Genomic DNA, 25210 nt, shown 5'->3' on the forward strand with positions numbered 1-25210 from the left:
TACAAATATGCATGATGATGAATAGCAGAGGGTGGCAGACCAGTTGTGAGAACTAATGAAATCGTGCTTCAAGGGGAATAAACACTTCAATCTTATCAGTTGATTATTGATGTTCTGGCTGATTTTTTTCATTTTGGCTGCGCCACTATTTATATGGTTTTCATGGAAAAATTGTGTGCATGAGGGAGGGGATGGGGAGGGGGAGGAGGAGGAGGAGGAGGGTAATCATCATCAAAGACAACACACATTGACAAGCCCTACCTGTATCGAGGAGCGGAAATCCCTGCCTGTATCAAGTGGCACAATCATCATTTCTATTGGGAAGTTTTTGACTACCCACCCTACAGCCCTGAAAGTGCATCCAGTAAATGTTATCTCAAGTTGCACTTGAGACAGTGACCTGATGCACAATGGTTTGAAGATGAAAAAGAACACAAGACTGTCATTGTCAACCAGTTAATTCACAGGTGGAGAACTTTTACACAGAAGTCTTGAAGAAGTTAGTGCAGTGTTGTGAAAAGTGCTTTGAAATAAACAGTGATGATGTGGAATTGAGAAGTAGGTTTGTACCAACCTAATAACACCAATGAAATTTTTTCTAGGGAATTCTCTCTCTCTCTCTCTCTCTCTCTCTCTCTCTCTCTCTCTCTTTTTACACACAGCTGAATAGTCCTTACTTTTTGAAAATGCTTCATGCCTCCATCAGGTAAATTCATCCTAAATGTTAACTAAACTGAAAAGTTCAGGACAAGATGACATTGAAAACTATAATGTATGAAATCCAAGGCTGTGTGCCACTTAATTGATGTCTGAACTTCAGTACATCACCATTTACAAGTAAGCTGTACATTACTGAAATAATTGATGTTTAGAAGAGAGGAACAGTAAACTGTGACTGGTAAATGTGACATGATGTTCCCCTACAACAACCCAGATGGGATGAAATAACCTTAAAGTGTTACTTTGTAGCACATAGCATTTTTATAAGTTTATTCTGCTTGAATGACTGAACTTTCAGTATGTGCCAATTAGGAAATTAATCTGTGATATAAAAGCGTGGTTGTAGGTTTTCGTATCAGCATGACATCTTCCAGATAAGTCAGGAGTTGTGAAACATACAATTGGCTGGAACATTTTATATGATATTTTGATATGCTGTTTATCATACAGGTGTAGGCTCCACTGACAGAGATAGGTGACAGATGGTGAACTTGTTCACACAAGTGACTTAATAACCTATTTGTATTCAGAGATTGTTTGAACAGGAGAATTTACATACTAATTGCTAAAAATGAAACAAGTTGATCAAGAGTGATGCAAACTCTAGGACTTCAAGAATTTAATAGTCGTTCCTTTCTGAGAAAGTGTCAGATGGGAAACGAAAAATATATTCGAGTGCCACATAAAATTCAGGGAAGAAGTTAATGTTAACAGGAGACTGACTTAAAATTTCAGAATACTGATATGAGCTTCACACAGTCAAATAAGAGATGAATGCTGAAAAAAATCACAGGGTACATGTGCAAATGAAATGATAGGAAAAAGAGAGAAATGGGAGCAGTGGGGAGGAAAGATAAAGAGCAAAAGTTAAGAGTGTGATATGTAAAAGGTTGAATCTTGCAGCACTATTGGAAACACTGTGCAGCTTTGGCATAGAAAAGGCAAAATCTGATAGTATGTTTCAAGTTCCTGCTAAACTATCTTTTATCAACAGTAGTCAATTCTGTAGTTGTAGTAAGATATCAGCCACAAGAGCACCTTTTGGACAGATGCGTTTTTCTTAAAACATGTTTGTGTGGACGCAGTACAGAAAGTAGCCATGAGAATTTCCTGTGAGGCAGTAGATAATGATGGTTGAGTCAAGGTATGATCAAAAATGTTGTCAATATGATTATTCTGGCGACAGAGTTCCTCAAAGTTTATGATATCTGTGATAAACATCAATTGGGCTTCCAAAGACACTCAGAAACTGAATTGAACAAAGTGACTGAAAACGTTAGACATGCTATGGACAGATGTGAACTGACAAATTAACACTGCTTTAGTACATTAATGTTTTTAATACATTTTATTTCAGTTTATTATTTAATAAAATGAAACAACTGAAGTGCAGTGCTGCTACCTCAAAAACACATGCCAGCGAATCGTCTGCTAGTCGGAGAAATCGTTGTGGGAAAATGTGTTCTCTGGAGTCCCCCAGGGTTTTGTCCTGGGTCATCCTCATATCTCACTGAAAGTTGATCAGTGAACGTTTTCTTGAAACTGCCATTCCAATACTTCTCAACTGTATCCAGTTAGCATTTCGGAAAGCAATAAAAGGCCTTGGCTTAACCTTGGATGAGCACCTAAGTTAGGAAGATTGAACAGGTGCAGCTGATAGGAAATCTCTCTCCAGCTGGTATGCAATCCAAACATTTAGATGAATTTCCACATCAAACCAAACAAAAATTAGTCCAGTCTTTAATACTGCCAAATCTTTACTTCTGTGATGTAGCTCGAGATGGCACGAATAGTGTGAACTCCAGGTGACTTAAACTATCAGTGAGCACTTGCATAAGATGTGTGTGCAACATTTGGTTGTTTAATCCTATTAGTTCTTCCTATCTCAGATAGGTTGGATGCAACCAGACAGACACGATTTTCACAAACTGTGGTCACTCCATCGGTTTCTTAGTCACTGGTGTCCTCACATACCTCTCCTCACATATTAGATACATATCACCATTCAACAACAACAATACCAAATCAGATATATTCAACATCTTGACTGTACCTGTGCACACCACTACATCTTTCTCCATATTTTTGTTTTTTCCCTTTTCAGCCACACGCTTGTGAAAAAAATTATCCTGCAGCTTTTGTCTTATCCAAAACTACTTTTCATTCAAGAGATTAAAGTTTTAACTTTTTTCACCTGTGTATCTTCCCTCTCCTTGCTGTTCTCATCGCTTTCCCTTTTCATCTATCCATCTTATCTGCTAATCTTATCCTGTCATTTCTCAGTTTTCCTCTGACCAGTCAATGTTTTCTCCACTGTAATGAGCTATTGTAGCTTGATTGTGACTACTGTTTGTATCAAGATGGCCGTGAGTGTAACGAGAAAAAGTTACAGTTATGTGTTAGAAAAGGTTGTTTGCGAGAATTGTAATGTCGAAATAACAAATTTAAGAGAACGAGTTTCAGGTCTACAATTCTTAGTCAACACTTTAAGAAATGAAATCACAACACTTAAGAATGAAAATCGGGAACTACGGTCGAAGAACAAATCAAGTGAAGTGGCACCTGACGAAAGGTACAAATCATCCGAGTGGAAAGAAGTGACACACAAAGGTAGGACTTTAGCTGGAAAAATAACAATGAACTTTGCAACAGCAGTTACATTTACAGATAAAGACAAATACGGTGTTCTGCAGTCCAGTGATGGTGTTAAAGATAGTGTAAATGATCCAGACCTTTCAAATGACAATGCGCTGAAAACGAATATCACTCTGAGAAAAATGATGATAAACAGGGACAATTAGGTAAAAATAACAGTGTGCCTTTTTCTAACAGACAGCCATGGCAGGAATATATCTAGTATGTTTCGAGAAGGAAATCGGGACATAGCAGTGAGCAGTGTTGTCAAACCTGGAGCGGGAACTAAGCACGTTTTAGACACTTGCATTCAAGCAAAATCCACACAAGAAAATGACTTTCTCATATGCATAACGGGATCAAATGATGATGCGAAAAATGAAGCAGGTTTGCATAAAAGTGCTTCAGAACTTTCTAGAAAAAAGAAATCAAGGAATACATTTGTTGATACAGTGCCTCATAGGCATGATCTAATCTATAGTTTGTGCGTTAATAAAGAAATTCGAAGAACAAATATTACAATGAAGGAACTGTGCTCTGAATTTGCAATTTGTGCTGTGGTTGATATAAGTAAATTGCAGTGTAACCCTCACACCAGACATGGGCACCACCTGAACTATGAAGGGAAAAAGTTTGTGTGCAAACGTGTCAACGAAATAATTAAAGAAAGACTCGTGCGGAAAAAAACAATCTTCAAAAGTAGTCATTTGAATAATACCTGGACTGTTCATCATTTTTTAGTATAAAAGTCAGTGAATCGGTGGGTAATAAACCTCCTGCACTTGAACTAGGTGCTAAAAGCAGCATTCTAATGAGAGCGTGTTCCAAGACAATAAACATAAATCTGTCACTGTGATGCAAACAAACATTCGCTGCATTAGGAACAAAGTATTACAATTAGAACATTTTTGCAGTATTAAAAACGTTGATGTTGTTTGTATTTCAGAACATTGGCTGACAGAAGATCAAGTACAATATTTTGTTTCTCAAGGGTATGCTGTTGGAGACATTATGTGTAGAAGTGAAAGAAAGAATGGAGGTGTTCTAATATTTGTTAAAGATACTATAATGTTTACCAAAATAGATGTTAGCTCTTACTGTGCAGAACTAGATGGAGAATTTAGATGTATAAGACTAAATGCTGAGAATACTATAATTGTTAGCTTATATAGATCACCAGGTGGAGATGTAAATACATTTTTCGAAAAATTTGAGCTGCTTATGAGGAAAATACTAAAATCTAAAATAAAACTAATTATCTGTGGTGATTTCAACATTGAAATGGCCAACAGTGATGAACATGTTACTAGAACATTTTTAATATCATAAGATCACTAAATTTACAATGTGCAAATCACACACCAACACGGGGGGATAATGCGTTCTTAGATAATATTATAGTAAATTTTTCTAGAGATATGTATGACATCAGACTTGCCAGTGGAGCCCTAGCTGATCATGAACCGCTGATTTTAACATTCTGCTGTGATCAGTTGCCTAAATCAGTCAGAATCAAGTCTAATGCCACATGGATAAGAGGGCAGAAAGATGAATATATTAATTAATTTATTGACAGATTATCTGATGTTAACTGCGACTTTGTATACAACACACAACCGGAGAAGGGTGCTGGTGAAATGGTGTTTAACAACTTCCTGAAAATACTCAGAGAGTTATGGTACTCCTGCTCACCGTTAATCAAAAGTAGCCCTAAGCATAAACAGAAAAACGAACAGCTAAAATGGTGTACAGATGAGCTAGCTCTCACTAGCGAGGAGATGCTCAGATTGTACTGAATATATAAAAATTCTTGTAAACAAGGACCTGAACTAGATAATTGTTCTTATAGAGCTTATCTAAAATCTAAAAAAACCTACAAAGAAAAACTGTCCTTGGCCAAAAAAGAGGCATGTGAACATTACATTGAAAGTGCTCCCAACAAATGTAAAGCAGCATGGGACATCATCGACCAAAATAATTCACAAACCCACACACAAGATGCAATGCTGGTCCCAGAAGAAGTAAATAATTGGTTCCTAACCTCAGTGAGTGAGGTGAAAAACAAAACCAAGCAAAATGACTCTTGTGTACTACATCATCTTGATGCTGTGCCCCATGGGAGATATACTTTCTACTGGAATGTTGTCACCCCAGATGATATAGTAAAAGCTGTGGCAAAGTTCACCAACTCCCAAAGTATGCACTATTATTGGTTCTCTAACAATGTATTGAAAAAAAAATAATACACTTTATCTGTCAACCTCTTTCTTTAATTTTTAATATGTGTTTAGAAACTGGAGTTTTCCCAGATGCACTCAAAACTGCTAAAGTGATACCAGTCTTTAAAAAGGGAGATAAGCATCTGCCCCAAAACTATCGACCAGTTCCTATTGTCCCAATTTTCTCTAAAGCTTTTGAATATCTAATGTACAATCAACTAAATAACTGTTTTGAAAAGCATGATCTCCTCTCCAACCGACAGTTTGGATGTCAACATGGTAAAAATACCACCACTGCTGTCACTGAAGTTGTTAATCAGATGTTAACTGCATTCGAAAATAAGGATCTAGTATCAGTTATACTTTGTGATCTTAGCAAAACCTTCGACTGCATACCATTTAACACCCTACTTGCAAAACTGGAATTTTATGGCATACACAAACCATCTTTAGATGTAATCGAATCATACTTAAGTAATAGGAGACAGTTTGTATCAATTAAAAATAGATGCTCCTTGCTGAAGGAAGTTTAGACTGGAGTACCTCATGGCTTGGTCCTAGGTCCTTTTCTGTTCATTATTGCAATTAATGACTTACCTTACCATGGAGGAGCAAATTCAATTGTGTGTTATGCAGATGACACAACACTGCTCAATACACATCATGACACAACACAACTGCATCAGGCAACACAGGAAAAACAAGAACTAGTAATGAATTGGTTTTCTTCTAATGAACTCCTATGTAATCCTAATAAAACACAAGAACTAATTCTGGGTTTAACTACAGCTGTTGAAAGCAAATCAGTAAAATTGTTAGGATTCCACATGGATTCAGAATTAAACCGGGAGGAACATATTAGCCATATCTGCATGAGAATAGCAAGAGTGTGTTATCTCATCTGGAGGCTGACAGATGTAGTCACTGATGAGTATCTAAAGGTGGTATATTTTGGCATGTTTCAATCACACATTTCCTACAGCATGTTGTTGTGGGGACATTCTTGCTTTCTCAGTGAAATTCTGAAAATTAAAAAAAAAAAGTAATCAGAATAATGAGCAAAGTTAAGCCCAAGGAACACTGCTGCCACATGATATTAACTGTTGTGAATCTATACATCTACACAGCACTGCTTTATGTCAAAAGCAACTTAAATGAGTTTGAGATCAGAGAGAACATACATCCCCTCAACACCAGAGGCAAACTGGAATTCGACATACCAAGACACAGACATGCAAAGACTGCAATCTCACACAAAATAATGAGTTTAAAACTCTTCAATAAATTTCCATCATCTGCTCGGTCCCTGACCAGTAATATTTTCAAACGTAAGATTTATAACTGGCTACTCAAACACCCATTTTATAAGATAACAGAATATTTTGAAATAATCATTGAAATTAGTATATAAGAATATTTCTAAAAGAAGTTGAATCAAATTGTAAAAACTTTACTGTAAAGTTATTGTTAATTGTATATTTAATGTTCAGACCTATTCCGCTGTAAGTGGTCAGTGGTGAATAAACTGAATACTGAATACATCTGTACTGTTGTCATACTTTTCTGTTAGATCTGACTACCCACATTTGACAAGAACGTAACGAGAATATTATTTAATGTTAATAAGACCGACAATTCTTAAATTCCATGTATTCATTACTATAAATATTTCCATTATTGTTATTGTTATTATTATTATTATTATTATTATTGTTGTTATGTATTGCTCATGTACTATACAAAGCATATTGTTTACCCATTGTAGAAGTGTGGTTGGATGTAGGAGGAGCCGGATGGCCCTAATCTTTATATTGCAATGAAAAGTCATGAAGGTTTTAATAGAAAAAGTGATCACCAACAATTTACACCAGCGATACCTAGTATTACGTTATAGGACATGTTGTTTCACATAACTGTGTGGATCTTTGTCCTTGTTTCAGAAAATGCTGTTTCACTTATTATTTTTAGTGCTTTTGAATGATGTCAGGGACAGAAACTTAAGACTTCAGAATCCAAGTGGTGTGTGTGTGTGTGTGTGTGTGTGTGTGTGTGTGTGTGTGTGTGTGTCCGTATTTCATCTTTCTTAGCCCCCACCCCATCTAGTTTTGCTTACATTTTCTGTCATTCTGTAACTGAATGTTTTAGAGTGTATCTTCTTTTCTTAGGCGGATCAGCTATGGAAACCTAACTCATGTGAACATAAGTGTGGAAATTCAGGACAACAAACCTGTGCTGTATGTAGCACTTGATCGAAGTGATAAATATTATTATGGATGTGATGCCGGTTGCCTGGACCCTCCAGTTTTGCTAAGGTATGGTATGAAACTTTTTTTCTAATCATAAAATTTCATTCCACCGATTTTAATTGTTTTTAGTTCTGATTTACTATAGCTTATGCATTACAACAAAAATTTGGTATTAAAACTAAGAATATGTTGTTGCAGACAGTGTTAATGTTGGGTAGCCATCACATGTCAAACTGTGCATTTCTAGACACTACAGTTGTCGTATGTACTATCCCAACATGAAAGAAGCAAGATTGCTTTGATTGTTAGGGAACCATGTATAATATGTGGTGCATAACATGTTTTTCCCCTTAATTGTGTACTGTGGCCAGTTTCATCAGCATCAGGGTAACTCAATAGCAGTGGGTAGATAGTACAGTACAATACAGACCTTTTCATGGACTATGTTAGAAAACACCGTGTACAATGTCTGACACAAATGAAAATCCTACAAATTTGGTAGGTCAGTTGTGCGCACCAAGTAGTATCCATTTGGTCCACACACCAATGCATTCATTCCTTCCATTAGTCAAAGCCTTTCAGCCTACTGTTTTCTTTGAGGCTGCATTGGTACTCCACCACATTTAGCATTCTATAGAGTGCAGGGACATTAAATTAAAAGAATTTGATGAAACTTGGGGGGCAGCGTAATAACACAGTTTGATGTCAAGAAAGGAATCACCATAGCAAGTTCTGTAGTAATGCAAGCAGCCTTATTCCTGGATAGTATAGCAAATTTGTTATGATATCTTCTCTGTGTACAGGAGCCTGCACAGATAATGACATTTTATTTACACAATTTTTCTCATTTCAATTTCCTTAACATAATTCTAGAATCTTGGAGGAATGCTTGTACAGATGGGTACTATGAGGTGCAATGTATGCTGTTTATGGACATAGACAGTCTTGTAACTTCCACTGCAGTCTGTTCAAGATATTATCCCCTTATTTAGAATGTTAATATTTTGTGTTACTTGGAAAGTTACCCACCAGCCACCTGTTCTATGGGCAAATCAGCTGTTGAGAGGACGAGATGAAAAGTTGGAATGATGAATGGTTGCTAATCGTTCTATCTCAAGTGCTCAATCCATTCACATCTGTTATGTTTCTGAGACATTCTTTACATGATCTGGGAAATGTCAACATATAAACATTTGCATATGATTTACTTGCTTCCTTTTACAGACCATGTTAAATCACCCAGAATTTTTATATTCCAGCATATATTCAGTTGGATTTCTCTTTGCTGTTTACCAAAACTAAGTCTCTTACTTCCAAACTGGCGAGCTTGACCTCATCGTGTCTTCTTTTTCTCCCACAGACTTTCCTTTTCAACCTATCCTTAACTAATCCTTTCCTTTGCAAGGCCAGTCCACAATCACTGAAAATTGTACCTCCTCCACAAAATACTCAATTATTCATTTAACGTAAATTAACGTGGGGAAAAATCCTGTGAATTTCTTCCATTCCATCGTCACAGTTGATATGCCAGCCAGTGTAAGATTTGACATAAAAATAGTCTTTGTTGTGGAGATTTTTATTTTTAGGTTTCAATAAATTTGAAAATAAAAACCTTCACAACCAAATCTGCGTTTTTGTCATAAATTCTGTGACTTCATGACACAAGCTGTAAATAATTTTCTCAGGGACAGGAGTATAAATAGCCCAAGCTGAATGCTGTTTGGAACTATGTGTGTTAAGTAAAGCATTTAATTCCTTCATTGTTTATTCAGTCTTGTTACATTATATAAAATATTTTGAAATCTATAAACATATGATATATATTTCCAAGCATTTCTGAAATACCATAGAAGCAAATTGTACCCCCTTACATGACAACAATGCCATTGTACCAGCTAGTGTTTGAATGTCCCTGCTGGTGTTTATTTAGCCAATACTTGTAGAAAAATTAAGCTTCAAATTCCTTAACTGATTGACAGACCTTGGCTGCTACTGCTTCAGCATTCACTGGCTCTTGATAAATGATATCTTCTTCTTTTCATTCCAGTAAGTGGGTAAAACATCTCTAAAATTTTTCAAAAATCTACAGGATGAATTGATCCCCCTGAGGTTAAACTTGCAAAATAATTTGCACTTAACTAGAACATTTTTCACAGCCACACTCTTACTAGTAAATGACCCAGACTCGAATACACTGACAGGCTGATCTGTATTTCAGTTAATATCATTCAGCTCTTACTTGGCTTCCAGACTTCAATACTCTTCCATACATTGCATCTGCACATGCACCTGAATTAACCAGTCTTCTAGAGAGGAATTTATTTCTGTACACTGCACCTCTATCTGTCTGTGCCTTCTACTACAATTATCACCAACCTTTTTCTTGTGTTCATCACAATGAATTTCCACCCACTTGAATCCCATCACTACAGTCTTTTTTACAGCTTCCATTATTCTGGTCTATCTTACAACTCCAAAATATAACAGTTTTATTAAGTTTGTCTGTCATTGATAAACATTTGATTTGAGTCTTGCTTAGTGCTAGAAACCTTGTGGTTTAAATCTTACTTAATGCTAGAAAACGTTTGGTTGAGTCTTGTTTAAAGCTAGCAAAAATTGAGTTCACACTTGAAAATTCTGGTTTGAGTCCTGCTTAATGCTAACTAACATTTGGTTTGTAGCTTGCAAGGCAGACTGTAAACCTGTGTCCTCATTGGACTTACTCATGTTCCCTCCACTTGTTGCTCCCATATCTATCATTGTCTCTGCTTCTATTTTTCAAGTTCTAGCTGAACACTACTCTTTGATGCAGAGCCTACCTTACTCCCCTTCAGAATTATCAACTGCTATACCCTGGGAATATTCAGTAGTGTTTGGTATTTACATCTACATCGATGCTCTGCAAATCACATTTAAGTGCCTGGCAGAGGGTTCATCGAACCACCTTCACAGTTCTCTATTATTCCAATCTCGTATAGCACGTGGAAAGAACAAACACCTGTATCTTTCCGTATGAGCTCTGATTTCGTAATTTTATCATAGTGATCATTCCTCCTTATGTAGGTAGGTGTCAAGAAAATATTTTCACATTCAAAGGAGAAAGTTGGTGATTGGAATTTTGTGAGAAGATTACATCGCAATGAAAAACGCTTTTCTTTCAATGATTTTCAGCCCAAATCCTGTATCATTTCAGTGACTCTCTCTCCCATATTTCGTGATAATACAAAATATGCTGCCCTTCTTTGAACTTTTTCGATGTACTCTGTCAGTCCTATCTGCTAAAGGTCCCACACTGTGCTGCAGTATTCTAAAAGAGGATGGACAAGTGCAGTGTAGGCAGTCTCCGTAGTAGATCTGTTACATTTTCTAAGCTTCCTGCCAATAAAACAATTAAAGTTTGCAAACATTTTCACTTTTTAACTCCACAGGCCCCATCATTCACATGCAACAGAAATAGGTCTGAAAGTATAGAAAAAGTTTTTATTGTTTTGCCTTAGTCCTTATTTCACAGCCCACTGTAACTTATTCCTTTTCCAATTCAGAATCTTTTGTTGTCCTTTTTTATATTTCACACTGAGTGTTGTCAAATTACGTAGGGCTGCAATTCTGTATACTCTGATCAGAGCATTGTTCATTTGTTGCTTTGGTGCTAGTCTCAAAAAATGACACTGAGCTTCCCTGAAACTTTCACACACAAGCACATGAATATTGTATGCAATAAATAGTCCACATCTCTTAAATTTCCTTAATTAAAGGTTTATGTTTCCTTCGTTGTTTCCTTACTTTTATGCCGTGTGCACCAAACGTTTGCCACTATTAATGTTGGCATAACAACTTCCTTTTGCCACATGTACACTAAAAAATGGAAACATTACAGAATTATTACCAACAATGTCTGCAAAACAATGTAACAAGCACAGGGTTTACTATGTACAACAAGTCACAGGTGTTACTTCGCAAAGTGTAAAACCTAACATTTATATCAGATAGGTGACTCTGTCAGTGCCAGTCCCAAGTCCTGTACCTCACGTAGCAAATGGTGAGGAAGGAGCAGGGGGTCCATCTGTCTCCAAATGGTAGAACCTTGTAAGGACCCATTGACAGGGTAGCAGGTGAAGACAGCCAACATTTTTGAAAGCAGAAAAGAACGCAAAATTCTCAATGGTGGAAAAAGTGGAATAACTGTCATATTACTGCAACAAAAGTCATGTGTTCTCCACAGTAATGGCTACAGTAGGTGTCTGTCCTCCCTGTTAGGAGCAGCCTAAAACTATGCTGGCAGTAGCTCAAAATGCCTTTGGCAGCAGCAACCGCACATAATAATACATCTACATCTACATGACTACTCTGCAATTCACATTTAAGTGCTTGGCAGAGGGTTCATCGAACCACAATCATACTATCTCTCTACTATTCCACTCCCGAACAGCGAGCGGGAAAAACGAACACCTAAACCTTTCTGTTCGAGCTCTGATTTCTCTTATTTTATTTTGATGATCATTCCTACCTATGTAGGTTGGGCTCAACAAAATATTTTCGCATTCGGAAGAGAAAATTGGTGACTGAAATTTCGTAAAAAGGTCTCGCCGCGTCAAAAAACGTCTATGCTGTAATGACTTCCATCCCAACTCGTGTATCATATCTGCCACACTCTCTCCCCTATAACGTGATAATACAAAACGAGCTGCCCTTTTTTGCACCCTTTCGATGTCCTCCGTCAATCCCACCTGGTAAGGATCCCACACCGCGCAGCAATATTCTAACAGAGGACAAACGAGTGTAGCGTAAGCTGTCTCTTTAGTGGACTTGTTGCATCTTCTAAGTGTCCTGCCAATGAAACGCAACCTTTGGCTCGCCTTCCCGACAATATTATCTATGTGGTCCTTCCAACTGAAGTTGTTCGTAATTTTAACACCCAGGTACTTAGCTGAATTGACAGCCTTGAGAATTGTACTATTTATCGAGTAATCGAATTCCAACGGAATTCTTTTGGAACTCATGTGGATCATCTCACACTTTTCGTTATTTAGCGTCAACTGCCACCTGACACACCATACAGCAATCTTTTCTAAATCGCTTTGCAACTGATACTGGTCTTCGGATGACCTTACTAGACGGTAAATTACAGCATCATCTGCGAACAGTCTAAGAGAACTGCTCAGATTGTCACCCAGGTCATTTATATAGATCAGGAACAGTAGAGGCCCCAGGACGCTTCCCTGGGGAACACCTGATATCACTTCAGTTTTACTTGATGATTTGCCGTCTATTACTACGAACTGCGACCTTCCTGACAGGAAATCACGAATCCAGTCGCACAACTGAGACGATACCCCATAGCTCCGCAGCTTGATTAGAAGTCGCTTATGAGGAACGGTGTCAAAAGCTTTCCGGAAATCTAGAAATACGGAATCAACTTGAGATCCCCTGTCGATAGCGGCCATTACTTCGTGCGAATAAAGAGCTAGCTGCGTTGCACAAGAGCGATATTTTCTGAAGCCATGCTGATTACGTGTCAATAGATCGTTCCCTTCGAGGTGATTCATAATGTTTGAATACAGTATATGCTCCAAAACCCTACTGCAAACCGACGTCAATGATATAGGTCTGTAGTTAAATGGATTACTCCTACTACCCTTCTTGAACACTGGTGCGACCTGCGCAATTTTCCAATCTGTAGGTACAGATCTATCGGTGAGCGAGCGGTTGTATATGAGTGCTAAATAGGGAGCTATAGTATCAGCGTAATCTGAAATGAACCTAATCGGTATACAATCTGGACCTGAAGACTTGCCCGTATCAAGCGATTTGAGTTGCTTCGCAACCCCTAAGGTATCTACTTCTAAGAAACTCATGCTAGCAGATGTTCGTGTTTCAAATTCTGGAATATTCCATTCGTCTTCGCTGGTGAAGGAATTTCGGAAAACTGCGTTCAATAACTCCGCTTTAGCGGCACAGTCGTCGATAACAGTACCATCGGCACTGCGCAGCGAAGGTATTGACTGCGTCTTGCCGCTTGTGTACTTTACATACGACCAGAATTTCTTCGGATTTTCTACCAAATTTCGAGACTGTTTCGTTGTGGAACCTATTAAAGGCATCTCGCATCGAAGTACGTGCCAAATTTCGCGCGTCTGTAAATTTTAGCCCATCTTCGGGATTTCGCGTTCTTCTGAACTTCCCATGCTTTTTCCATTGCCTCTGCAACAGCGTTCGGACCTTTTTTGTGTACCACGGGGGATGAGTTCCATCTCTTACCAATTTATGAGGTATGAATCTCTCAATTGTTGTTGCTACTATATCTTTGAATTTGAGCCACATCTCGTCTACATTCGCATAGTCAGTTCGGAAGGAATGGAAGTTGTCTTTTAGGAAGGCTTCTAGTGGCACTTTATCCGCTTTTTTAAATAAAATTATTTTGCGTTTGTTTCTGATGGATTTGGAAGAAATGGTATTGAGCCTAGCTACAATGACCTTGTGATCACTAATCCCTGTATCAGTCATGATGCTCTCTATCAGCTCTGGATTGTTTGTGGCTAAGAGGTCGAGTGTGTTTTCGCAACCATTTACAATTCGCGTGGGTTCGTGGACTAACTGCTCGAAATAATTTTCGGAGAAAGCATTTAGGACAATCTCGGAAGACGTTTTCTGCCTACCACCGGTTTTGAACAAGTATTTTTGCCAACATACCGAGGGTAGGTTGAAGTCCCCACCAACTATAACCGTATGAGTGGGGTATTTATTTGTTACGAGACTCAAACTTTCTCTGAACTGTTCCGCAACTGTATCATCTGAGTCTGGGGGTCGGTAGAAGGAGCCAATTATTAACTTAATTCGGCTGTTAAGTATAACCTCCACCCATACCAATTCGCACGGAGTATCTACTTCGACTTCACTACAAGATAAACCACTACTGACAGACACAAACACTCCACCACCAATTCTGCCTAATCTATCTTTCCTGAACACCGTCTGAGACTTTGTAAAAATTTCTGCAGAACTTATTTCAGGCTTTAGCCAGCTTTCTGTACCTATAACGATATCACCTTCTGTGCTTTCTATTAGCGCTTGAAGCTCAGGGACTTTTCCAGCGCAACTACAACAATTTACAACTATAATTCCGACTGTTCCTTGATCCAAGCACGTCCTGTAATTGCCAAGCACCCTTTGACATTGCAGCCCATCCCGCACTTTCCCGAGGCCTTTTAACCTAAAAAACCGCCCAGTCCACGCCACACAGCCTCCGCTACCCGTGTAGCCGCCAGCTGAGTGTAGTGAACTTCTGACCTATTCAGGCTGTATGTGGAATGGTACTTCAATACCAGCCTTGGAAAAGGCCACGGCATACCCCACAGACGGTGTGCAATTCTTGGGGTGCTGGAGGAACTGTGAGAAGTGAGCAATTAGTCACTTTAATATGATGACCCAGACTGGACAGCAGAAGAGCTGATAGACTTCATGGAGTTGGAGAATGTAGGAATGTTAGGGCTTGGTGAGGTCAGGTGAAAGGGAAGAGGAAGGAGGAAAATGAGAAGAGGATACACACTTCACTAGAATGGTGGACAATAGGACAGAAATGCAGTGAATGTAATAATAAAACCAACCCTAGAAGAATACGTGAAAACAGTAGAATACAACAGTCACATGATTATGATTTGTCTGAGGACAAGTAATGGAGTACACACACCACTGACAGGAAATGAAGAGGAGAGAAATTAGAGAATGAAATTACAGATGTGAAAGTGATAGTGATAGGTGACTTAAATGCACAAGTAGGAAAGGAAGGACTAGGGAAGGAAGAGAGAATTGATCTGTATAGATATGGGAAAAATGAGGAAAGAGAGAAATTGAATGAGTTCTGTGCAATAAATGATTTGATTGTGGTGAACACATGGTTCAGAAAGAAAAATAGCCGGAAGATAAGATATGGGTGGGAGAGTGGAGGACAAAGACAGTCATTGACTATTTTCTAGTGGAGAAGCAAAATCATAGAGATTTGATGGATGTAGCAGCATTCCCAGGAGAAGCTTTTGATGGAGACCATTGAGTAATAGTGACAAAGATGAGGATGACTAAAATGGTAGGAATAAAGACAGAAAAGGAGAAGAAAATAAAAATGTGGAAACTAAAAGATAGTAAAGCACAAGAAAATTTCAGGATGTTATTTAAGCATGAAATCCCAGGCACTGAACGTGGAAGTGTGGAAAAGGAATAGGGTAAGGTCAAACTGGCATTTGTAAACTCTGCAGCGAACACCTGGGGCAAAATGTCTGAAAGAGAAAAGGATAAGAAGACACCATGGTGGAATGAGCAGGTGAAGAAAGTGAAAAGAAGGATACATGGCATGAATGGAACAAAGATAAAGAGGAAGAAAATAGAAGGGAATACAAGTAAAGTAAAAAGAGGTTTAAGAATGTGGTAGTGGAAGAAAAGAGGAAAAGCTGGGAGGAATTCACATGTTAGTTGGAAAAGCACACATTAGTTGGAATAGGATGTTATTGCAGGTAAAAGGATGCTGTATGGAATTACAAGGAGTATGATAAAGGAAAGCACTTACACAAAGCTGGTGAAAGGTGGAACTATATCTCCGTATTGATATATATCTAGATAATTGGACTATGCACGGCTCTGTTTAAAAAGGGAGGCTTCATAAAGTCATAGGATCTAGCCGTACACACCTGCTTTTGTATCCTGCAGCTGAACATGCTGCAAATAATAACATCTACCTGAGATCCTGCAGTCATGTGTTGGTTAGAATTGTGAATTAATAAAATAATCAGAAATATTAAGTCAAAGATGAATGAATAATTAAGAGAAGGGTTTTATTCTAATGTCTGAAATTGATGTAGACAACACCAGAGAATTAGGGTGAAACATTTTCATTCAAGTGAGTAATCTCAAATAAATGGAAATTGCTCATACAATTACCATTTATACAACAACCAGAAATATAAAATTGCATAAATGTGTTACAAGAATGGTAGCAGAATTCCCAAGCTAAATCGTCTAGTCTACTGGAAGTAGGATCACCCTTGACTTCATAGATTACATCTGACAAGTGATGCTCTCTTGATGAGCTATTTGATGTAAACATCCTGAGCACCATCATGTTGAAACTGAAACAAAATAGCCATCATTGTTTCAGCTTCTCAGCCATGGATTAGGAAGAACTACGTGAAGCCTGTAGTGTCTTGCTTTCTTATGTTGTATTCAGATTTCATGGTTGGCAGTATCTTATTCCAGTTTCTCTGTTCAGTGTCACGATACATTGAAGGCTTATCTGGAAAGTCTTATTAAAATATTCTTAGAGACCGTTTGCCTTCAAGTGGTAGGCAGTTGTCACTCTGTGCACAATATAGTATCATGAGATTAACTCTGATAACAGTCTTAAAGCTGGCCAGTGTGGCTGAGCGGTTCTATGCGCTTCAGTCTGTAACCGTGCGACCGCTCCAGTCGCAGGTTTGAATCCTGCCTCGGCCATGGATGTGTGTGATGTCCTTGGGTTAGTTAGGTTTAAGTAGTTCTAAGTTCTAGGGGATTGATGACCTCAGATGTTAAGTCCAATAGTGCTCAGAGCCATTTGAACCATTTGAAAAGTCTTAAATAAAACACTTTTGTACAATCATAAATCATTAAAAGTTGTGCCCCATGTTTTGAAATTGTGTTCTATAAGAAATTTGGTGATATCTGGAGCCAATACAGCCTTCCTGACTGTGTAGTGCATGAGATAGTCAGTGTGTACTTCTGTCCCTTATTCCCATTTGTCGGCTTAGGAAACATCTCCAAGAGGTCAATTCCAACTTGCTAAAGCAGAGCACTGCATGAGAGATTGGTACAAAATGTTGTGGGGCTAACTGAGATATGGCATGGCATGGATTTTGTCTTTGGCTTTCACTACAGTGGTTTACACAATGTTTGGGAGATCTCTACGTACATATCTGTCCAATGATACCAGTTCCTGATTATATCAAGCGTCTTCACAAATCTCAGATGACTTGACATAGAAGTATCATGAAAATACTAAACTATGGCAGGCTATAAGTGAGCTAGAATGAAGAGAAAAAATTTCTATGTGATTGGGTCATAATTTCTTTTATTCAGTATTACATCTATTAATCTAATTTCTCCTTCTTCATTAATGCTGGCTCTTCACATTATGCTGTTGTGGTCATTGGTGCAGTGAGGACTGGGATAACTAGATCTGCTTTAAGGCCTAAATTCCTTGTGTGTTCCAATTCTCTGAGTGACCTTCACTCTCTTCAACACTTGTACCCAACAGATAAAGCAGTCCAGAATATCCAGAACGCACTCCTCCAACTACAATGGATGGGGAGGGAGGTGCCTTTCAGCTGAGTACTGGGACACATGGGCATTGATGGGAATGAAAGGGTGGATGTAGCAGCCAAGGAGGAATGTCATGATCCTCAGTTATTTCAGTGTGCCATCCCCATATATGCTATATCCTCACTGTTCAGGTACAGAGTCATGTGTCGATGGGAAGACAAGTGGCTGGAAGTGTCAGTTGGTAAGCTGTGTCTAGTAAAGCCAACTATTGTTGCATACATCCTTCCAGCCTTGAAGATGGAATGAGATCCTGCTTACCCATCTTTGCGTGGATCACACACAGTCCTCTGACACATAGCTTCTTGCTTCAATGAGACAACCCTCCAATGTGTGGTGCTTGTGGTGTACAGATCACTGTGCACCATATTTTAATAGATTGTGTTTTATTTTCAGATGAGAGGGCATTGGCAGATTTTCTGGCAGATCTGCCATCTAGTTTAAGTTACACTTAAATGAATGTGATCAGAGTTTTAAGGTTTTTTGATCTTTCCAAATTTTTCTCACTAATTTTGGGGTTGACTGGCTCACCCATGTTTTTTGTAAGTGGTCAACCAGTCACATCTCCCTTTGGCTTTATTTTAGTGCTTCTGTGGCTTTACTTCTGCTTCAATCTAGCACCTTTCACTTTTCTCCGTTGTATTAAGACCTTTCAGATAGAGTGACTGTGTGGGTCAATGTGAGTGAGGTGGGAGTAAGTGAATGAGTATAATTTTATATGATTCCTCCTCATTGTGTGACAAGAATTTCAGTCATTTTATACACATTCAATTGTTGTAATATGTATAAGGACACTGATAACCTTGGCACTGAGTGTCCTTGAGTTCAAAAACCACACACACACACACACACACACACACACACGGGTCCAACTGTCCAGGGGTAGGACTGAGTGGTGGACCAGTGAGGCACAGTGACAGACTGGTGGTTGAAAAGACACTTTATTGCTTTTAATCACAACATTCCTCTGTCATCACAGAGAGGTGGACACGGTCTAATCCATTGTAGCATGCCAGTGATGCTCAACACCCCAGATGGATGGTACTTGCGTTGGCATCCTGCGGTGATGACATCGTGCCACGGAGGTGAGCCATTAGCCCATCAGTAGGCCAAGGTTATGTTGTCAGCAGCCCGCTCCTTCTTCTTGCTGCATTGGCCCTCTGATGTTGAATGCCCATCCCTATGTGACCAGGCGTGGCTTGCATCTTGACGAGGGATGACTGCCTTGCATGGGCTGCCTCTTGACAGGAATCTGCTGGTGGCTGGTGTAGATGGCAGGTCCTCTGTGCTGTGATACTAAGTCTTCTTGGGTGGATAGGAGGCTGCTGGTCCATCCTGGTCTTGAACCTGTGATTGCAGCTGGCAGTGCCCATTTGTCTCATCATCTAGGATAGCCCTGGCAGCGTGATGGTACTGCTGGGTTCCGAATGCCTCTGTCTCAAAATTCACAGTTATTTTCACTGCTCTGCAGTGATTTGTTGCATTGTCTCGGCTCCTTGTCATGTTACTCATAACATAATTCTAGCCACGGTGTGGTAACACAATCCTTCCCTCTCCATCTATTACTGCTGCATGGTTCAGGTTCGCAGAGCACAGCTAGCCCGTTGTACAGTCCTTTTGTGTACATGTTGCTATAACCTACATGTCACAGTGTGGGCTGTGCATACCAACCAGTGGTAACTAACAGAATGCTCCATGGAAGTTTCTTACAAATTTCACCAAGACTAAATATTAGCAATACACTACTGAGGTTAATGTATGGGCCAGTGTCAGGTGATAGAACAAGAGGATGGAACAGAGACTGGAATATCATGTGTGGAAATGTTTAGTGATTAAGAAATAATTATTAAAAAACAAATGATCTGAGTATTCAACTTAATAACTCTTATGTTGTATGCATCATTCTTCACAACAACAACCACCACCACCACCATCACCACCACCACTTCTTACAATGTAATAAAGTACTCACTTTTGCAGATCAGAGAAGACAAAGTTCCAGGTCAAGCTGACTGAGCCATTAACAGCAATACTGTATATTACATATGACAAGCAACACATGGAAGATCTCAGGCATGCAATACATGTGAAAAACGTAGAGGAAGGTAAGATATTTTAATATTGTATGAAACAGTAGGCGAAATGCTTTTAAGATTACAAATTTAAAATGAGCAGTGTTGGTTTATAATATGAAGTGAATTGAATTAACATTTCTCAGATATATATATATATATGTATATATATATTACTTTTTTGTTGCAGCTCCTCCACTGCATAGCCATATAATTTCACTGCATAAGCATGGACATCATCTTGGATTCTCAACAATGTTTTGGGTGTTCATAGCATTAGGAATTACAACATTTCATATTTTTGTTTTTAGATTAATTTACAATGAACTTTTCCACCGAAATGACAAATTACCGCAAAGGACTCGATATACAGGAGATCTAAACAATATGCACCGGCTATAATGTTGTATTTGTTTAAGCTACTTGTGGAACAGTTATATTCTGATAACAAATATTTGAACATCCTGCATTTATAGTATTGTGGCTGTTTCATTAGTATTTAAGCAAAAGATATTCATCTGATCAAGAATGTCATGAACTGGCATGGTGCTCTGAATTTTTCAGTTAAATTTGGTTTACTTTGTTTCAAACTTTTGAGATGATGGTATAGAAGTGCATTTAGTAGAGTTCAGCAAAGTTCAGTGATCTAGTGAAATAGGCTGTTATGAAAAGTCATGTGATGCAGACAGACAATATCAAATATAGAATAATTCTTGAAAGGGAAAAATAGAAGAAAAGAAACAGATAATATGAGTTACTTGTAAATAGTATTTAAATTGTAACTATATCTTTTGGAGTGGGTGGTGGTGAGTAATATCCTGTGTTGTGCTTGAAAGAGAATCTGTTGCTGTTGTATTAATCATTCTCATATGAGAATGTGTTTGGTTTCCTCAGTGGCAAGAATTTTAAAATTGAGTATATTCGAGATGAAGAGGAAGATATAGGGTCGGTCAGATGAAGTAAAAAGCAATGTGATAATACTTGTGTGAATAGTAAATGAACAGAAACATTCATAAAACAAAGGAGTGCATTAAAGAAACAAACAAACAAAATCAAATTTAAACCATAGAAAGAGTGACTGAATGTTATGTAACAAAAAGTAGTTTCAGAACAGTACAAGATGATGTGTCATCCTCTAATTGTGTAGGGAAAAAATTTGGAATGGAAAGTAAGAAAGAAATATTAACAGTAAAAGACACTTCAAAATTTGTATAACACACACACAACTTATAATTTTGGCTAACTCATCAACAGAAGGGTACACTAAATTATAATGTTGTTAGAGAAAACTCACCCCACAGAGATTTTATGGGGTGAGAATACACCCATACTATTTCGTGTAGCGTACTTAATTATATCAGCACTGTTAGCTATTTTTTATTCCTCTCCAAAGCTACTATTTTATTCTCCACCCAACTTCTGTTAACAAAATGTAGTTATGCGTGTTTTACTTCCAGGCTGCTTTTATGCGAAGTTTCTTTAATTTTAAAGTATTTGTAATTCATGAAGCTTAGTGATTGGTATTGTTTTAAATTTCATTTGCTTACACATAACAGTGAGAAGGTTCTGTTCTCTTTACAAACAGACTGCCATGGTTTTGTCATCTACAGTTTGCAGTTTCATTGCTTTTCTGCAGTATTTTCAATGTAATGTAAGCTCCACTGACTAGGTGGATGCAAAGTGCATTTAAGTACTAAGTTATTTTGTTTGAAATTTCGTATCTACCAGATTTTCACTTTTAGTTTCACTTCTGTTTTGTCTGTCACTTTTTAAATTTTCATGTCATGAAGTAAAGTTGTAGTTTCTATTTTTATGTTGCTTGTACATCAGTTTTCCGTTGTCTTCTTTGTTATCTTTGGTGCTTTTGTTTGTTCTCTTTTTTATTTACTCCTCATTGCCCCAATTTTATTCTGTTCTAGCTTCCTCACTTTTCTCCTTTCATAATTCTACTCTTTTAATTTTTTTGACTACTTTTTTTTTGTTTAATTATTCTTACTTCTGTTTGGTTTCTTTTTATTTTTAATTGAATGACCTTTTGCCCACTTTGTAGCAACCTATAAATATGTATCACCAGTCTAGTCCATTGTTATTTACCATACAGACAAGAAACTCACATGTACTTACTTCATTGCCTTCATTATCAACTTTTTCTCCTGATTTTTTTGTTTTAAAATTCTTGCCACCATTGGGCATTCCTGGAGAGGTTAACTTCTTTACTTTCTTTCTTTTTAATTATAGAAGCATACTGCACTTCAAAAGTAGAGTTATTCTCTGTTGTTATTTGTTACACATTTTATCAATGTACAGTATTTCTTTATCCTGAGATAGGCATTGAAATATAGATCTTGCAGTGCAATGCTAATATGGAGGTTAGAAATATGTAAATAAATGAAGTTTGGATGCCTTATTTTTTTGGAAAATTTTGTACGTGATGACAAAATATACATGTATGTTTCAAATATTTCAAGACTGCGCCCACTTGGGGTTTGTACAAAGCATAAACTAGCAGAAGTAATACTGATTAAATTATAACAATAATGTTAATAAAAACTTTACAGTTATCTGGTAGTCACACTTATTGATGTAAATAAACTTTATTACTGACGACACAACGTATGGTTATGGTTGTACTTAGCACAAGTTTGGAAATTTGTCCTTATCTGTTTAGGTATAATGGAATTGAAAAAAAAAAAACAGAAAGAACTTAAACCATATGTAACTAACAGGTGCCTTACAGAGTTACTACTTTTTTAATATACAGCCTTTAAAACTTCGTCTGTTTGTACAAAGTATGTGTTAAATATTGCATCAGCAGCCTCCTCTCCATGTGACAATTGATAGCTAGGGCCTTTCGTACTTACTATGTGTATAATTAAACATCCAGAAATGTTTTGTTGTGCAGTGTTTAACTTTTTGTTGGAAAGTGCATAATTGCAATACCCATATTATACTTATGTTGTTGTTGTGAAGTCCAGTATTTTATGGGATTGTTTACATGTTTGGAGAAAATTGTACATGTTTCTTGTATTTATTCAAAATTACAGATCGACTCTGAACCACAGATTGAATTAGACTTTACTTCCAGGAAACTCTGCAGAAGGATACAATTGCTCTGTGGTGGGATGAGTAATAACTTTTTACTTGTTTCCTCAACACAACGGCTTATATTTTATACTCACCTGACATGTACAGCAAACAGAAATGCTCCAGTAACATATTCCCTTGCACTGTCTATCATTGTGGGGGAATTTCCTCACTTTGGTATTCAAGGTGATTCAGTGTTTTGAAGGTACACATATGTACTCAAAAGTTTGAAAAGGAGCACCTTCAAAAGCATTCTGAAACATTTTCACCACTGGCAACAAATTTGCGCATGTAAATATACTTTCCTTGATAACGCTTCCTAATTTATGATGACTTCCAAGGTAAGTGGCATTATTGCTGTATTTTATGTTTAGGTGTCAGTTACTCAGCACGGGGTTCATTCATGTAGTAGAGTTTGGTTTCCATTACTGATGAAAATCACCAGTTTGTGTCACTATTAATATGCCAGTACTAGACTGATTGATACTCTTTCTGCACTAAGTATTCAGTAAGAGCAAAGATGCCAGATAGCCACGTCTAGTGGTGTAATACACCCAGGCAGAATACTTGGTTACATACTTATTTCCTTCACCATAAAATTTTAATATTACTTAACAAGTGAACCCCCATTTCTTTAAAGAATCAAACACCCATGTATAAAACAGCTCTAGATGTCAGATTACTTTAAAAAAGGAGTGTTAAATATTTGACTTTGAGCATGCAAGCAAGAAAAATTTACAAAAGGTTTGTAATTATGCTTAAAGTTTGTCAGACGTTACTAAATGCTTTTATTATGAAATGGTGGATCAATATTTGCATTCCATTTCAAGCAAAAGCTAGTTTTTCTCCCATCTCAATGTTCAATGATCATTTTGCAAGTACATTCAGTGATGTATATAGATACTGTCTGCAAACTGTGTTGTGAATAGAGTCAATAGTTAATTAGAAATGAATTAAAATGCCATTCCTGATGTTGAAGTTTGGCTGCATGAACAGAGAAAATGTAGTAAGCAATGTTTCATAACTTTGTGGGTTGTGTCAGTGAGATACAGTTTAACCAAGGTTTGAAATTGAATGTAAAGTATGTTGTAAATTGCTCTCATTCTCAAATAGTGGATGAATAATGTCCATGTATTTGTGTAACATAAGTTATGCTGCCTCAATACAAACGCACAGTTTCTGAGTGCAGTAATTGTCTGATTGAGATATTATACCTGTTAATGAGTAGATTATGACATCATTTAAAAATTTTAAATTTGGCCAACAATCACGCAAAATACTGAAAATCAAATTTTTGTTGCCCTTGGAAGCTGTTAGATATGGAACCTGCAACAGGTGCTGGCTGTGGGATAGCAGTTCAGTAGTATAGATTATTGTTTGTTCAAAGTTCATCACAGTCACTGATTCATGCAATCACTTGTGTATAGCCTTGTAAACGGGGAAGTATTTATATTTTATGTGTTCATTTATTTTATCAGATAATGCCAGAACCTAGAAGCCCTTTATCATTAATAAGGTTATCTTTATAATTTTGCTACTCATGGAATGAAATGGAGGATGCTATCTACAGAGTGCTATGTAGGAAGCTCAGCTTGGTATACTTCCTGCTCTAAATTTATGGAATATATTGCTGTCATTACATCTAAACTTTATTCCCAACTTCACTTTAGCCTCTTACACTACTTATAGAAATAGGAAAGAAACTTGGTGGGTATAAGTTTTGTGATTTTGTGCTCCACTAGCTCTGCACACAACTGTACCTAATATCTTGATTATTGTGCAATGCATTCTGTGTTTAACATTCCAAGAAATTCAGACTGCTCGAGAAACATTTCAGCCACAGAACCACATTCTTCTTGACACCAGTGTAGTTGGGGATTGACAATATTGCAGG

The 25210-nt window shown here is 37.6% G+C and overlaps 1 protein-coding gene across 1 annotated transcript in view; it reads left to right on the forward strand.

Annotated features, from left to right (window-relative positions):
- Positions 1 to 23005, forward strand: part of LOC126299424 (uncharacterized protein KIAA2013 homolog) — a 199257-nt gene extending 176252 nt beyond the window's left edge. The window contains exons 10-12 of the mRNA XM_049991323.1: positions 7739 to 7885; positions 20141 to 20265; positions 20423 to 23005. Of these exons, the coding sequence (XP_049847280.1) occupies positions 7739 to 7885; positions 20141 to 20265; positions 20423 to 20634 (484 nt within the window). The 3' untranslated portion in view covers positions 20635 to 23005. The remainder of the gene's footprint in view (positions 1 to 7738; positions 7886 to 20140; positions 20266 to 20422) is intronic.
- Positions 23006 to 25210: the final 2205 nt, after the last annotated feature.

Source organism: Schistocerca gregaria, chromosome X (genome assembly GCF_023897955.1).
Source record: "Schistocerca gregaria isolate iqSchGreg1 chromosome X, iqSchGreg1.2, whole genome shotgun sequence".
NCBI classification, from domain to species: domain Eukaryota; kingdom Metazoa; phylum Arthropoda; class Insecta; order Orthoptera; family Acrididae; genus Schistocerca; species Schistocerca gregaria.